This window comes from Pyxicephalus adspersus, chromosome 7, assembly GCF_032062135.1.
Source record: "Pyxicephalus adspersus chromosome 7, UCB_Pads_2.0, whole genome shotgun sequence".
Classification (NCBI taxonomy): Eukaryota; Metazoa; Chordata; class Amphibia; order Anura; family Pyxicephalidae; genus Pyxicephalus; species Pyxicephalus adspersus.
This window is the reverse complement of record NC_092864.1, coordinates 991728-1009695: the sequence shown is the minus strand read 5'-3', so window position 1 is coordinate 1009695 and position 17968 is coordinate 991728. Positions and strand designations below refer to the sequence as shown.

The 17968-nt window shown below is 39.5% G+C and overlaps 1 protein-coding gene across 1 annotated transcript; it reads left to right on the top strand.

The window, feature by feature from the left end:
• Positions 1-11109: 11109 nt before the first annotated feature.
• Positions 11110-11814, top strand: LOC140334666 (taste receptor type 2 member 41-like). The gene is made up of 2 exons (XM_072416906.1): positions 11110-11369; positions 11712-11814. Exons 1-2 carry the CDS (start codon positions 11110-11112, stop codon positions 11812-11814), a joined length of 363 nt encoding a protein of 120 aa, XP_072273007.1.
• The last annotated feature ends 6154 nt before the right edge of the window (positions 11815-17968 follow it).

The following is a 17968-nucleotide window of genomic DNA, read 5'->3' as shown; positions in this document are numbered from 1 at the left end:
ATCTTTAAATAAAGCCAAAAAAAGTATGCATTTCTCTCAAAAAAAATACAAATATTTTATTCTGATTCCACTTGCTATCAATAAAGCCAGAAAAATATCTGTATTTCTCTCAAAAAATAAAGATATTTACTTCTGATCCCTCTTGCTATCAGAAAAGCCAGAAAATGTTCTTTATTTCTCTCCAAAAAAATAAAGATATTTTATTCTGATTCCACTTGCTATCTATCAAAAGAGATAAACAAATTTCTGTATTTCTCTCAAAAACATGCAGATACTTTATTCTGATAGCAATTGCTATCTATCAAAAAAGCCAGAAAAAAATCTGTATTTTCCTAAAAAAATAAGTAAAAATATTTTATTCTTATTCCACTTGCTATCAAAAAAGCCATAAAATTTTCTGTATTTCTCTAAAACAAATAGATATTTTATTCTGATTCCACTTGCTATCTATCAATAAAGCTAGAAAAAAATTCTGTATTTCTCTAAAAAAAATAACGACATTGTCAGGATCAGAACCCAGAGATGTTTCAATGTCTGGCTTCAGCTCTGTCTACTGCGCCACCTCAGGGTTTGCCTTTTGCACTCTGTTGGATTCCTTGGATACTTAGTATCTAGCTGAACCTTGAACTCCAGGCCCCTCCCATGAACTTCCTGTTTAAGCCATGTCTCTGAAACTTCCTGTTGCCAGATTATTGGGTTTTGTCAATATCTTGCTCTTCCTGCTACTATTACATTGCGCCCTCCAAACTGCTACCTGTGTACCGACCCTTGGTTGCTGTTTAAATGACTACTCTTCCTCGCACTCTGGCCCTGATTCACCAAGCAAAATTAGAGGCTCGGTCGCGCATTCGTATTCGCAATCCAAAATCTGAAGCCTTCGCTCAATTTAACTAAATTTCAGGCGCTGGCGTATTCACGTAGAAATTAGTAACAGAAATGATCTCGCTGCTGGAGCTGCGAATCCCCAGCAGATTTACACTGGCGAGCTTGCATTAAGTCTCCAAATGACAGCATTGGCTACCGACCTCGGCTTGGGCTTTGACTACGTTTGTATTTGCTCCTTATCTGCTACCCCTGCTTGTGCATAGATCCTGAACTGCTTCCACCTGTGTCTGCTTACTGTTTCAGCCACTGGACTCTGAGCCTGACCCCTGATCATTACAGAATAATCTGGCCTGTCAAAATAATACAAATATTTTATTCTGAATCCACTTGCTATCTATCAAAAAAGCCATGAAATGTTCTGTATTTCTCCAAAAAGATAAAGATAATTTATTCTGATCCCACTTGCTATTTATCCAAAAAGCCAAAAAAAATCTGTGTTTCTCCCAAAAAAATACGGATATTTTATTCTGATTCCACTTGCTATCTATCAAAAAAGCCAGAAAAATTTCTGTATTTTACTCAAAAAAAATCAGATTTTTTTTGGTACAAGTGCATTTTTGCCTGAATAAGTAAAATATGAGCGGTAGACGCAGGGGAAGGCGTGGCATTGGACAACCAAGTGGGGGGAATACTCTCCATGAGTTCACCACTGTAGGACAGCAGCAGCACAAGTTGTCAACCAGGTCTGAGATGTGTGTGGAGCACCAGTTCCCTGGTAGATATATTGACAGGGTGGAATACAATCATACAACCACGTCATGTGCAGAGTATTGTGGACTGGGTCTCAGGGGCCTCAAGTGCAGCAGGCTCCTCTTTTGCAGCAGGCTCCTCTTCTGCAGCAGCAGCAATCAGCACAGCTGTGACAGGAGCAAAGACAGGAGTTAGCGTGGCTTATGTGCCTGTACCTCCCGATGACTCTCTCTTGTTGTTTGACGAACAGCCTGAGGATTTGTCATTGCAGGAGGCAAACTTTGAGACCCTTGGAGAGTGTGGTTAGCACTTGGCGGACGAGGGTTCTGCATCAGTGGCTGCATTTGCAGAGGTTGGCTTAGATGAAAATGAGGATGATGATGACCGTGATGTCACATGGGAACCACCAGTGCGTGTAAGGGCTAGCAGACGTAGAGGAAAGGCAACAGCAGCAAAAGACTGCGGATGGAAGGGGCCGCAAATCTGCCTCATGTGAGTCCCAAAGAACACACAAACGAGTAGGCACAAGCAGGGGAACAGTCAGAGACAATGTGACCACGGGGGAGATAGAGCTGGAGCAGACGCAGGGCACCCAGCAGAGGCAGGCAAAGAAAAAGAGCAGCAGAGTGGTTGCACGCACCTCTCCAGTGTGGTCCTTTTTCATGCTGAAAGACAATGACGGGTACATAGCGATCTGCATCCTGTGCCACAGGCAGATTAGCAGAGGACAGGCCGGATCACATTTAGGTACAACATCCCTGCTTTCCCACATGCACAAGAACCACAAACCAAAGTGGAAGCAGTACTTGCGATCTCTTGAAGGAGGTGCAACCACGTCACGGTCTCTTCTTCCATCTACATTGATCCCTTCTACACCTCCAACTGTAATTGCTACTACGTCTAAGGAGGCTGGTACCAGCCAGACTTCAAGCTGTGAGGAAGTCTTCTGGCCTCCGCATCAGCTCTTCTGGCCTCCGCATTTATTCCTTCTACCAGCAAACCCTCTATTTTTGACCCTCCTCCTGAAAGGCCAGATTGAGGGTTGGCATTCATGTCATCCACTTCATGATGCAAACTAGCAATATTGCCTACCTTTCTAACGCTTACAGCACCACAAACCACAGCAACAGTGCTGGTGCACAAAACATCTTGGTCTGGCCCTTCCACATTTATTCACAAATTTCCAATTTTTGCATTACACACTTTGAGTTGGCATGGATAGCTCTAGATGCCAGTTACCAATGCGGTCCATGCATCTTCTCAGGGCCCACCACCTCCTCTTGGTGCTGTTGCTTCTGTCGCCTGTCAGTACTCCATTCACTAGAATTGTATTACACACTCGGTGTCATTGACGATGCACTACACCCAGCTCTAGATGCCTTTTACAAAGGCAGTCCAAGCTCTGTCTCAGGGCCCGCCTCCTTCTAATGCTGTGGCCATCTGTCAGTACTCCATTAACTAAAATTGTACACTTCTGGGTGGCAATGATGATGCACTAAACCCAGCTCTCCATGATTCTTACCAATATCCCTGACGATAGCTGACCAGAGGCCACACACTGCAACTGCTCTCGCTGACCCATGCTGGAACTTTGTATATTTTGGAACTTTTGTATATTTTCCTTGTTGCCACCGTTCTCCTACACTTACATAGCAAATTTGGTGGTTCTAGCATGTAAAGGGGCTTTACTATTAATGTTTAAAGTCAGCCCATTTACTTTATTGTAATTCATGAAATCTATTCGCCAAATTTTTCGAACCCACTGGAAGTTCGAGGAAATTTTTGCGGAACTGTCAGAGGCCTTCTTACTCATCCCTACTGAATAGGTCAGTTGGTAAGACTGTAAACTAATTTGGGAAAGATGCTAATTCCTTTTACAATGTTAATATGTTTTTGTGTTATCCTCTGTGTGTTCTCACTTTGTAACTTTCTGTTGAATAATAAAAGTATTATTAAGATTGTTATGAAAATTAATGGTAAAAATCATATATTGTCAGCATGACATGCTCAATATATTCAGTTCATGGAAAGGTAAAAAATAAAGATAAGATAAGCTGAACATGTTTGATTTGTTTTGCTTGTAACATTATCTCATTTTGCCATTTTCCCAATGATGAGACTGCTAAGCTGTAACTCCATGCATGCCAATGGGAAACATATTCATGGGTAATGTGGAAACTATTGCTTGACCTCCAGAATTGTGGTGAGTAAACTTCCTGTAAAGCTAATAAATCATTCTTTACCATGTTGAGACAATTTAACCTAATCTAACTCACTTACTAACAAACCCATTCACCTATTGCAAGCCCCCACTCATCCTTGAGAGGCTGGTTGCGATGTCCAGCACACAGTTGCCCCCAGGAATTCTGTGCACCAAGGATGGCATCTGGAATCTGATTCTGCCACTTACCCCAATAATGAGACTGCTAAGCTGTGTTCAGCTCCTGTGACCCCATAAATGCCAGTTAAGAAAATATTCATGGGTAATGTGATCTGATTAAGACTTACAGAGGACCATGAGCCCAGAGGTGCAGGACAGGGGACACAATAGGAAGTCAGACAGTCCGGAACCAGGTTATCCATAGATGATACAGAACAGGGGAGTCCAGCAGAGGCAAATCCAGAAAACAGCCAAGGATCATAGGTAGGATATGTCAGTCCACCAAACATGGTGTCCCAGGGTTAAACAAAGCAGGGAGTCACAAGCAAAGGTCGGTCCAGGCAGCAAACAATCACAGGGTGAGGAAACTGGCAGATAATCCAAACACCAGTAGCAGGTCCGAACACTACTAGCAGGCCCAAACGCCACTAGCAGGTCCGGATGCCACTAGCAGGTCAGCCAGGCTAGACACTATTATGGGCAACTCGTGCCAGGGAGCTGAGAAGCTATTCAGGACCAATAACCAATGGCAGGGAAAGTGTTTAGCCGAGAGATAATCTGCTCATTGACTGCAGCACATACTCAATGTATAAGCTGGGGATGCTCCAGGCTGCTCAGCAAAGGACAGACAGCTAATTGGTTAATCTCCTTTTCTGCTGCAAGTGATGCCATCAGAAGGTATAATCAGGGTGCACTAGACTATGATGGCTTATGATGTAGGACCACCAGAAAGATAAGTGTCCCCTAACACCAGAATTGTAAAAGGCAAGAGAGTTCATGAAGTGCCTCCTGTAAGCCCAAAGCAGCCTGGTGGTAGAAAGGTTCTTGATGCCTTAGTCTTGTAGGAGTGAGCTAACTGATATTTGGTGTCTTTAACAGATCCGTATATATATAAGTGACCTAGGTGACCTCAGGGGTGCATATAGCAATAAATGCTTGGCTCTCCATTAAAATGCTTTATTCATGTTAGTATGTTATCAGTTCCTCTGGCACCCTTTTCCCTTATTTTCCCTTCCCAGAGATTCTGTTCTGTATTTACTAATGCAGACAAGAGATATTGGCCAGGGTCCTAGTTATCTGCAAAGGGGAAACCATCAAAGAGAGAGAACTTTCTTACATACAGTTTATTATGAATTATGGTTGCTGTCTACTAGTGATGGCCAGATGATTTTTAATAATTTTTGCCATTGAGCTAATTAACTTGCTAATTACTTCACAAATAAATTGCAAAGCCACTAAATATGGTATTCTCGCAGTTGCAGGGGGTGTCAGCAGGAACATGTAACAAAAGAAGATAAAGTTATACCAATGTTAAGATTAACAATAGGTATTTTTCCCAAGACAACTGACAACATTCCCACAAATTGTGAACCTTTTATTCAGTCATAAATCAAACTGAAAAGTCTATCGCAAAGTATTGGGATCACTTGTTGTCTCCAAATGATGGAAACATTTCATGCCAAAGTATTTGCAAAATCTTTTTAAAATGTTTTAAAACTGTGGGTGGAGAGGAAGGAAATAATTGATTCAGAGATCTTGATCCGCACAACATATCCCCCAAATGTGGGCATATTTGGAACCTGGAGTCCCCTTTTAAAAAGATTTATTTACAACGGGACTCTCAGCACAAGACGGCCTAATACATTAGTAGATATGGATTTTAGGGAGCTCATTTGGGGTTAGGGATCACATGAGGCTTTCACTGTCACAATATACTAAAACTGTTGGTGGCCGCTGCTGGTTTACTCACCACTCCATGTAATATGTTCCTGCCCACTGGGATAGAGGACCATGCATTCCTGCACACACACCGGTACTTTTCCTTGCCCTGGATTCTCTCTGGTCATTCTCTTTTGCTTCCTGTTGTCTGGAGAAGCCTGTCACTCGCTTGTCTTGACCACTTGGATTAGCTATCAGGAACTCTTTCACCTACTTGGATCATTTTGGATCTTCATCTTGCTGTGACCTTTGGTCTCATTGCTTAGACTGATCTTTTGTCATTTTAGTCCCCTGTATCTTCATTGAGACCTGCCCGTCCTGGGGGCTCCCTGGTCAACTGTGAATCTTTGTTCCCATTCTGATTCCATCCTTTGAATACTCAAGTCCTGGGGCAACAATGGTACAATGTAACCTGCCCCCTATGGCCTGTGACATCCCACAATCATTGACCCGCATTCATTAATGCCGGTCCTCTGTCAAGAAATATTGATATTCAACTTGAGTGACTTGAAATAAGGTGAGGAAAGTAGGGTTCTGGTCATTGCAGACTATTGTACTCCCCAAGAGATTTTGGTGAAACTTTCATACTAAAGCCAGAAACAAGACTTGCAAGCAGCTACAGAAAAATCAGCCCCCTCACTTTAATCTTTTCAAGGATATAAATATCACTTTTTCTAGGAAGGCCTTAACTCTCAGCATGCACACCTTCCTCCAACACCAGATCTCATACATGTGGACTTTCCTTTTCATCTGATTTATACTCATGAGGGAAAACTTTACATCTGCCTTTCCCTTGAAGAGGCTACACTTATTGCATGTGACTTCATGAACTGTCCTAACCAAACTCACCTACCTCCCCCTAGTAAGGAGAGAATTCACACAGATACCTCTGCGGATCCCTTCTTTGCTTTATTCCCAGATTCTTATTCTTATATTTTCACCGATGCTCCCACCCAGCCTCCCTACCCCACATTACCAGGCAATACCCTGTAGTCTCATAATTATGTTCTGAAGGGTAACCACCTTCTAAACATGATACTATTGAGGCCTTCTAAACAAAAGACTTAAATCTGTTACTTCATCTCAGTTAAAACAAAATCCCATATGTTCATAGTGACTAAACAATGTATTGGCCTGGCCTGAAAATACATTGGATCAGATTTACAGGAGGTAACAAGAAGAATTGTTTGCACCATAATCAAGAAAAATTGTACATCCATGTCCATGTGGATAACTACCTTCAAATCCCTTTCTACCCCTCACTGCCCACCCCCCATTTTTCTTACTCTTAAAACTTCTGTTCTCTATTAGGGATGAACTAGTGAGAATTTTAAATTCAATCTCGCGGCCTTTCTCGGTTACTGAACATGTAAGCGAAAACGCCCTTGTAATTCACCATGAGGTCGTGTTCTCACCAAACGAGGGAAAATGCAGGGGGCAGGAACAGCAACTATTTCCAGTGGGAATAGCACATGTAGGAGCAATTCATTTGCTTCCAAGATGCACAGCAAGGCCCAGCAGCCAATCAGGATAGATCAGAGCACAGACATATATATACAGGGAAGACGGAGGGGTTAGTCAATCATCTTGTGTTCTGTGTATAGAATAGACGCAGGGAGAGACGTGTAGTGTGACAAGGACAGGTTAGGAGACTCTTGGTTCATTGATAGCTGCATAGTTCTGTGTTTTATAGGCCATTTTCTTTTACATGAGCTACTAACTAGTCAGTTTTGTTAAATTGTCAGCAGTCAGCACATTTAGTGTAAGTTATGTTGTGTGTATTACACTCTTAGGTGTTGTTCACTGACTGCACATGCACTGAAGGTACAATCGTGGTTGCTGCTACTTGTAGTGTCACGCATAGCTAGTCAGTTTTGTTAAATTGTCAGCAGTCAGCACATTTAGTGTAATCTATATTTTTTACTAGTGAAGACACTGTTAGTCTTCTTGTTTTCACACTGTACATTCACTAAAGCTAAATAAAATCAATTGCAGTTCCTATTTACCAAAAGAAGCGTTTGGTACAGTGAAATTTCTGGCCTACTGTAAAATGAATACAGATATGTTTTTTTAAAACTATATTAGCAGTTTATTTGGAAATGGACAAATGTACAGTATTGTACAAAATGTCCAATATTTGAAAGAGTTGTATTAAACAAACCAAAGTAGCTATAAGTTCTACAATGATACATTTTAACAGACTATGCTGGAACCCAAAAATAGAGCAGAGGCACATTGAGTTGTTCTGGGCTTAATTTCCCCACATATAAATGTACTAATAAAACCAACAACAAATAAACTCTACCCAAGACTTTCTGAAGTATTTAAGCAGACATACAACTGTATCATTATTAGAGTAGTTCTCTTCCTTTCAAATGTTAATTATTTGTTATGAATCCTAGCAATAAGCTGATACACGAGAGAACCGAATATAATATTGTTCTGTGGTTCCCAAAACAAAGAGGACAAAGTGTGTATGTGCTAAGGGGTCTCCTAGCACCAATCTTATTTTAGGAATGACCCATTTAGAGATCACGGCTTTGTTTTCTCTTATCTCACAAGGAATCCATGGCTGGTAACATCATATTTCTTTGGGAAGCTCAGAGCATAAGTTCTCAGTCACAGCTCTGCTTTTCCTTGTCAGCGAGCATGCCATCCAACATAGCGTGACACAAATCTAGGAGGTGCGATACTTCCAGAGCCAACACTTTCAGCAAAGCAGCAGACAATGGACGGTCAGAACACATATTAGGATTTTGCTCCATCAATGTTTGTTTGATATTCAGTAAATGTACTTGTGCACACGACATATTTAGATACCAAACAAACATTCCTTCACAATAGATGTTCGATGAGAAAGAAAACCACCAGTCTCCATGGAAAACCAGCACACATCACCCACCTCAAAAACATTATTCAAAAACACACCGTATTGGTGGGACAAAATATCTCCTAGCCAATGACAGTCGTGGGTGACTTTTAGCATGCCTTTGTCTTCAAGCACCACTTGGAGACCATTTTTCAAGACCCCTGGTCCCATGGTGAGGATGTCAAAGAGGTAAACATGATTTCTTGTGCCCACCTGCAGCCACCGCAGTTTCCCATAGCGACATATGTTCAGGCCAGAAGCTCCCAAGCCCAAGACCTTTTGGTGCTGGAGATGCAGAATCTTTCTTCTATTGCCTCTCTTTCAACCTCTTGGCCTCTTGATTCTTCTACTGGTTCCACATTTAGAACATTTTGCACAAAAAACAACCTTGCCCCTTCCCACGGCTTCACCAGTCTTCAAATCCTTGACTTTAATCAGGAGAACAGTGTGATCTGCATGAACACCAAGTAAAACTCTTTGCAATCTTCCAATATTGGTTGCAATTTTGATAGTTTTTCCAATTATACAGCTCAGAAAACGTTCAGCAGAAGTGGACTCCATATAGAAATGGTAATGAAATGAATGCAAATAAATGTCAGCCTTCTGCAGCTTCTGCTGTGTGAGTTAGGTGGGATTGCAAACATCGGGGAGCTCCAATACAGATATTTTAGTGTTTGATACCTGTTCCTCCATTAAGAATTAGAACTTCTTAATCCTGCATCTTTCTTATCTCTTCTCCTTTTCTCCTCTTTCTCCCTCTATGTCAATAATCCTATCATTTATGTCAACTCACAGTTGAGCTTGCCATGATGGTTCCTTCCTATTACAGGGTGACAATGTTCTGCCCCCTTCTTTTTGTTGCTAATATTAGGTTTTCAAGTCACCATTTCAACTCACTTTTTACAGGCATAGTCCACTGTTGTCATCATCAGGAAACCTGGCCTGAAAAAAAAAAATAATACAATAAAAAATAATAGCCAAGAGCAAAATAAAACAATAACATAATAATATCCAAAAATCTTAAATGAAAACTGTCCACCAAACTAAAAAATTTTCATAAGGTCATAAGTTGGTTCTGTTGGTGGATCAGATAAAGGGGAGTCAAACCAGTGGTGTGGTTAAGCGCACAGGTAAGCAAAGTTACAGATAAATAATGTGCGGAGACCACATTTTACTGTAGCTCCAGTTTGGCACAATCAGTTGGATTCCTATTAAGTGCTTTGATGGGGGATTTGTGTATAAAGTTGTCTCGTAGATTGTATCTGATGTGTTCTAGACCAAAAACAAGTTAGCCAATGGCAGAACAAACAGATATTTAAAATAAAAGTACCATCCAACCCTTAACTCCTGAAACAAAAAAAAAAGAATAATTTGGTACTCACTTAGCTATTTCTGCAAGAAAAAATAAAATCAAGTAAGGACTTCATAATCAGTCCTACATGTGAGATGTCAAAGAGTTCTGGGCTGTATATATTCCCAAAAATCCTTCCAGTCCTTGTTCATAACTGAACACTCTCATTTAGATCCCCATTTAGAAGTGTAGGTAAGAAGGCTGGGCAACTAGCCTAAGTGGAGCAATGGTGACAACATATAACAAAATATTCCTGAGGTAGATAAGCAGTGCGGTTTCCTAATTGATAAATAACTATGAAAACCATGCGTGGGATGTTTATGGTGCCAGAAAAAGATTATATCAGGGAACCCCCCTCATTGATATTATTATTACTTTTAAACAGGATTTATATATCGCCAACAAATTACGCAGCGCTGTAGATTAAATACGAGTTGCAAAGGACAGACGGATACAGACAGTGACACAGGAGGAGGAGAGGACCCTGCCCTGAAGAGCTTGCAATCTAGGAGATAATGATAAAGAGGGTTACTGAACAAAGTGGAAAGGAGTTGGGGGAAGTATGGGGATAATAAAGTAAGGGGGATGACTTTTTAAGAATTCTTTACAGTGTCCCAGATATTTTATTTAAAAAACATGTTTTAAGTGTTCATGGTGCCAATAGCAGAATAAATGTCATTCATTTAGGACTTACATTTACTGCAATAGACATTACATGTTTGCTGTATTGCAAGAATAAGTAAAACAAGGTTCAACATATTTGTGTAGACCATGATTTATTTCTATATGTGCCTACACTTTCTGATACAAACCAAACAAGGATCAAATGAAGCAGGACAATTTGCTATGAAACCTGATAAAATAATTTCTTCCCATGAAACCCAACAACCATTACCTGGACAGATTTTCATTCCACAAAAGTTGTTCTCTGAATCCCTCCTGACTTGATGTCACTTCGTATCTGTAGTATCATATATATTCTATATCTTCAGAAGGAGAATTCCAGAAACACCTTCACTGCTTTACGATGTTGACTACTCTGGAACTGCTTATATTTTTGTGTTCAGTTCTGACGAGTGTATCTGGGACAGCAATAAATTCTTTAGTTTTTGCTTTTCATTTGTCACAATGGAAAAATAGTAACAAATCTGTTGTCTGTGATCAAATCCAAATGTCCATGGTGTTTATAAATGTTTTCCTGCAGGGTTCCTGACTATGAATGGCATGCTGGACCCTCTTGAGATATTCTTCCGCCTTGGTGAGAAGACATTTCTAATACTAATTTCCCTACAACTAGCTTTCTTCAATGCCAGTGCCTGGAACACGGCTTGGCTCTGCATATACTATTGTGTACGGTTGGTGAACTTTTCCCACCCTTATCTTCTGAAGATGAAAGCTACATTACTGTCTTCTGTTCCTCAGCTCATAGTGGGCTCAGTTCTGGGCTCAGTCGCCATCAATTTGCCATTTATCTGGTTCACAGAAGCCATTTTTATACAAAACAAAACTGTATTAACAACGAGTGCTTGCAACTTTTCAATAAATATTCCATAGATCATGTTTAGTTTATTCTTTGGGTTGTGCATTCCTTTCTTTTTTCCTTTTCTCTCCATCGGTCTGTGTGTCACCTCTCTGCTGAGACATGTCTGGAGGATAAACCTCAGCGAGTCTCACCTAACATCTTCTCAGCTCCAAGGACACATTCAGGCCGCCAGGACCATGATAATGAGAGTTGTCTTGGATTTGACTTTTTATCTTTTACACATCGTAGCTTTAGTGACTTCATTGCAAATACATGTAATGTTTCTATGGTGTAGCTGGATGATTGTCCTGATGTACCCAACAGCCCAAGGTCTCATTTTAATCCAAGGAAATCCAAAACTGAAAAGTAAAATTTGTGCACAATTCACCTTTACATAATGTTATGTTACTGAGATTTGTGCCATAAACAATGCTTGGCCTGGTTTCTTATATGTACATAGAAAACGTTCTGCTCCAATGAGATCACCGGGAAGTGAAGGGATCTCCCCAAAGAGACAATGGCAGCAAACGCTGAAGGTCAGAACCTCGGTCAGGTTGGCATTGTACTCTGTGTCCTAGTTGGGGAGATTCAACCTCACTTCTCATCTAAAAGTTTAATTAAGTCTTATTCTCCACAACGTAAAATTGTTTAGGTTTAAAATCTACAGAATTGTAGAATCACAAAAATACCTAATAACTGTAAAACAGATATCCAGTCAACAAGTAAACCGAGGTAAATAAAAAAAGAAAAAAGATTTACAGATATCCTCAATATCCTCAACATCAATATTACAAAAAGAGTGTTCCAAACCGTAAATTTCAGTTATTCAAAAACTTCATGTACTAACTATTCTTAATAGCAAGTTATCTTTTATAAGCCCAATAAAGATTTAAATCATTTATAAGTTCTCTGTGATTTGGGGATAGATCGCATCTCCAGTATTCAATATGTACTTTGGTCAATATTTGAATAAACAAGAGTTTTTTTCTTAGTAGGAACCAATTGAGGAAAAATATAAACGAGAACTACTTTAGGTGTTGGAAGAAGGTAAATGCCAAAAATCAAATTAACATTTGGTTCCAAAAGGAGCGAATAGATTTGTAATACCATAGTAGGTAAAGTACCTGTTGATCCACATTTCCTCCAACAATAGGAGGATAAGTTAGGGTAAAATTTTGCTATTTTGCCCATCTTTTGTTTTAAAAGGAAGAGAGGATACCTATTTTTTTTGCTATTTTTGCTTGCGAGGACCTTTTATGGATAGGAGACGGGGCTCACACATTCTCTGACCTGTTTTATTATCCAGGAAGGTCCTATGCCTATGCCTGGAGTCAATTCCACAAACTGTCAGCAAACTGAAAAGAGGCAAATAGGACTAACCGAACCTATCAACTAGAAGATTGAAGCAATCTCTAAATAGCAGCTGTGAAAAATCTGTGAAAAAACCCTTTCTGTGTTCTGCCCCCCCCCCCGGATACAATGATACCATTCCTACTTCCCTGATTTTGGCTTTAAGTCTTTATATGTCATCACACTGAGCCACCGGTAACACATTCACACTTTGTGTTATATTTTCTTCTACAAACGTTAGTAATTATAGTAACTGGCACTGGTTGGGCACTTCCTCTTTATTCCAGGAATATCCACAATGGAACGTGTGTTGTAAAGGTGGAAAGGAGTTTCCAATGGACCTTGTAACCTGCAGTGTCCTTCCAAACAGGAGGAGGAGAAAGGATGCAGGAAAAGTTCATTAATTCCACTGACCAGGATTCTCAAACCTGGCCAAGGAGTAAAAAAGGTTTCCCTGCAACCTTTAAAATTACACTAATCAGGGAGAATTTCTCCTCCTTCTGTTTGGAAGTCCACTACAGCCTACAACACTTTTCTACCTTTACAAACACATCTCATTTTTATTAGATTTCTGCTCCAGATTTAAAATGTACCCACTATATATGAGTGCTATTCTTGTAATAATTTGAACCTTGTATATTCACTTATATACACTTTTTGGCCCCAAACCCTGCTTTTCTTGAACCCTCTGCCGAGTAGGTGTGGGAAACACTTTGTAATTAGAGGTTGGCCAAACAAACGAATTGGATCCTTATATTAGGGAAACAATTATGTTTGGATATAATTCAGACCTTCAGATTCACAGTGCACAGAGAAGACTAAATATCATTCACTTACATCTAATTTGATAGATCTCCATGTTTGTTGTCATCCTAGATACAAGACAGGTGCTAGAATAAGATAGACAGTGTTCACCATATTTTGTATGGAACATTTCTTTATTTCTGATGAGTTTGTGTCTATGTTATATGATACGAACCATACAAGCAGACAAAGCAAATGACTTGCTATGAAACCTGATGAGATGTTTTCTGACTATCAAAGCCAACACCCAAACACCGGACAGATTTGAATGTTATATTATGAGATCTCTGAATGTCTTCTGACAGATTTCCCTTCATATGTTGGCTGGTATAATCTATTTTAGTTCTGCAGAAGGAGAATATAACAAACCCTCGCACTGTTCCAAGATGTTCGCTGCTCCAGAATTGTTCACAGTTATTTATTTATCTATTATCACCGTATCTGGGACAGCGATAAACTCTCTCATTTTTGCTTTTTATCTGTTGCAAGGGGAAAAAAGCAACAATTCTGTTGTCTGCAATCAAATCCACATTTCCATAGTGCTTATAAATGTTTTCTTGCAAGGCTTCTTTTCTGTTGATAGTGTACTGGGCCCTCTTAGGATGTTCCTAAACCTTGGTAAGGACTTATTTCTAACATTGCTTGCTCTAGAGTTTGCCTTGTTCTATGCCAGTGCCTGGAACACGGCTTGGCTCTGCATATTCTATTGTGTCCAGTTGGTGAACTTTTCCCACCCTTATCTTCTGAAGATGAAAGCTACATTCCTGTCTTCTGTTCCTCAACTCATAGTGGGCTCAGTTCTGGGCTCAATCGCCATCAATTTGCCAATCATCTGGTTAACAAAAGCCAATCTTCCACAAAACAAAACTATATTCACCATGAACGCTCATGGATTTTTAATGAATTTTACGTACACAATATTTAGCTCATTACTTGGGTTGTGTATTCCTTTTACTTTAGGTTTTCTCTCCATCGGTCTGTGTGTCACCTCTCTGCTGAGACATGTCTGGAGGATAAACCTCAGCGAGTCTCACCTAACATCTTCTCAGCTCCAAGGACACATTCAGGCCGCCAGGACCATGATAATGAGAGTTGTCTTGGATTTGACTTTTTATCTTTTACACATTGGAACTTTAGTGAATTCATTCCAAATACATTTTATGTTTGTATTGTGCAGCTGGATGACTGTCCTGATGTACCCAACAGCCCAAGGTCTTATTTTAATCCATGGAAATCCAAAACTGAAAAGGAAAATTTGTACACAATTCACCTTTACATAATCTTATGTTATTAGGATTTGTGCCATAAACAATGCTTGGCCAGGTTTCTTATATGTACATAGAAAACGTTCTGCTCCAATGAGATCACCGGGACCAGAAGTGAAGGGATCTCCCCAAGGAGACAATGGCAGCAAACGCTGAAGGTCAGAACCTCGGTCAGGTTTGCATTGTACTCTGTGTGGGAGATTCAGCCTCAATTCTCATATAAAAATGTATATGAGTTCTATTCTCCACAATGTACCAAATGTTTAGGTTTAAATTCCACATTAGAAACATTTTATGTTGAATAATCCATGCTGTAAACTTTAAAAGGCTTCATGATGGGTATGTATAGGATGTGGATTGTAACAGCTCTCCTTGTGCTAACTAGAAGAAATTATAAAGGATCATTTTGTATACGATAAAGTCGTACAGCCATGCAGCATGTTCCAGTCTTTGTGTTCACAAATATATTTTTTTATTTTTAACAACATCCTTTTTCCATACATGTCACGGACACCTTATAGCGAAAGAACATTGCCTGTAGATGAGATGAGTAATTATTATATGGTTTTTACTTATATCCTGTTTATATTCATATATTTTTACTATATTCTTATATATATTTCTGTTTCCATCTTTATTATGTTCAGGTTCTGTGTGTATATATATTACAGATGTGCTTGCTAGAATGATTTGTCTTATGATACTTTATGAATGTTTTGTTGCTGACCATGGGGATAGTTGTTCTTCCTGGTGAGGCGTTTCAGGTCTTTTAAAGATGGTCAAAGTTATTCCAAGATAACAGAAACTCGTGACTTTTATGATTCCTTGCAATGTCTCTGTAATTAACCTTTAAAAAGTTCTATTTTCTGTACACTGCAATGAGGTCTCCACATGTGAATTGTTTTGTTTTTCTAACTTTACTCTTTTTCTTTGTAACTTTCTCTTCTCAATAAACCATCAAACTTTTGCTTTTTTTTTTCCTTTTCACTGAAATGTTAACCAACTCATTCGCTTATCCCAAAAATGCAACTGCTTTGATAAACTAAAACCAACCAAAAAAACAAAAAAAGTTGTCTTACCTGGCCTGACTGATTGTTTTGAATCTCAGAATATTGTGAGGTGGCCTTTTTCATAAAAAAAGCTGCTTACCTCTCATGACTGGGGATCTGATTATTGGTGGGGTAATCATAGAAATGGTAAAAAGATCACCTGACCAGCAATCTCAGAATGTTGAAGAGTGGTCTTTGTCATGGAGGAGCTGACCGCCTTCCCTCCTCCTTTTTCGGACTGGGGATCTAATGAGTGGTGGGGTAATAACAGAAGTAGAGTGAAGTAGGGAGATTTTTGCACTGCAGGTCCTCAGGTACAGCTTGGTCTCCAACAAGTAGAACAATGAGGAGCACAGTAGTGACATCATTATATCTCACTGTAAGTCTTCAGAGACTAGTGATTAGGGACAGAAGGCCTTCAATATTCTCACACTGAAGATTTACAGCTATGAGGCCACTAAGGGGGCCTAGAAAGGTTAAGTGCTTTTTTTTTTTTAGAAAAGAAGATAGAAGAATACTAGGCACAATTAGCATTGGAGGGACCTTTGTATGGTGGATATCGGCACCTAAGCAGGGTTTGGTGGCTGGAAGCGAAAAATATCAAGCCATTGTAGACTTAGGTGGCCTAACATTTTGGTAATTGGAGGCCCTCCAGGAACAGCAGCCATAAAGGTTTTGTTTCTGTTATGGGTAAGTTATTGTTAAGTTATGGTTATTTATGGTATGTTAAATAAAAGTAAAGTTTGTTCAGCAATATTTAACATTTTCTAAAAAAAAGAATGGCGGTTTCAGCCAATTTTATTCCAAAAGGTAGTATGTGTGCTTATTGGCTGAGCAGCTAATAGGGGTTGGGTGTGGGTTTGTTAGAAGGGGCAAAAAGTTACCCTAGTCATAAGTTTAGGTCCTTTAATTCAAAAATCCAATTTGACTTTTATTCATTTATTTATTATGTTGCCTTGTGTCTTCCTCATTTATCTGCACCACATCCCTAATTACAAAGACCAATAAATCAACAAGACAATTTGTCAATACCATGATTGTTTATTTATAAAAGCAAAGGTTGTTTACACCAAAGGTGGTAACCCAAGAACTTTAGGAAGGAATGGTTTCCCATGTGCCCAGCCTAGGAATTACAATGAGAAGATGAGATTTTGGGGATAGAGAGAAGCCAGGCTTTTTCAGGGCACGGAATGTTTTTTATAGTGAAGTTTATTTCAATCAAAAATATTATAAAACTAGACAAAGATAACCTTTGCTAGTCTTGGTGCATAACATAGGGGAACTAAGCTAGGCATCAAGTAAGCGTACGGTACGGGTAGTTTAGGTCCTGTTCAGACAGCAATAGTTTTGTTTCCCACCCGACGTGTTTCACCTAAAAAGGCTTCCACAGGGGTTTGTTAGGGAGACCTTTTGATTTGTGAGTAATAGGAAAAGTCAGATATCAAATATTTGTAACAGCACAGTGGTTTCAGAAAAATCAGATTGATGCTAATAAAATTTACTCGATAAGATTGCTGAAATCTTTTCTGTGGGGGCCAACTTGTCCTCATACTATATGCTGCAAGTGGTATTTTAAATACAGTAAATAGGGTGGGCCTGCCTTTTCTCTATCCCCAAAAACTCACCCCTATTTATAAAAGCATACAGAAACTTCATTCACAAAATTTGAAAACAAAACAGCAAACATTTAAATCTCTATTTGCATTGATGCCAAGGCTGACCTTGCCAAGCTGTTGTCTGGAAATTTGGGGGTTCAGTAAGTATAAATATATGATTGTACACTTTGTTTTGGCTGGGTCATTGGCCTCGGGACTTTAAACATATAATTTTCTTCACCTCAAACAATATATTTAGAAATATTCCAATGGTTTATAAATTTATTATTCATAAAAACCGGTTAAAAATATCACAAAAATCCAAAAGTTGGTACATAATAAATCCAGAGGTTAGTACATAGTGAATAGGCTAATGATATATCGACTCATTTCTCAGAACAAAGTCTGCAAGGATCAGCAGGGAAGCAAACTTATCCTGGAACCAAATCCTAATAGGACCGGGGTACTGTCCCTTTTGAAACAAATCAA

Coding starts and splice junctions, on each gene's coding strand:
- LOC140334666 (XM_072416906.1), top strand. CDS start 11,110: ATGAATGGCATGCTGGACCCTCTTGAGATATTCTTCCGCCTTGGTGAG. Junction 11,370..11,711: donor ATCAATTTGCCATTTATCTG/GTTCACAGAAGC, acceptor TCTATGGTGTAG/CTGGATGATTGTCCTGATGT.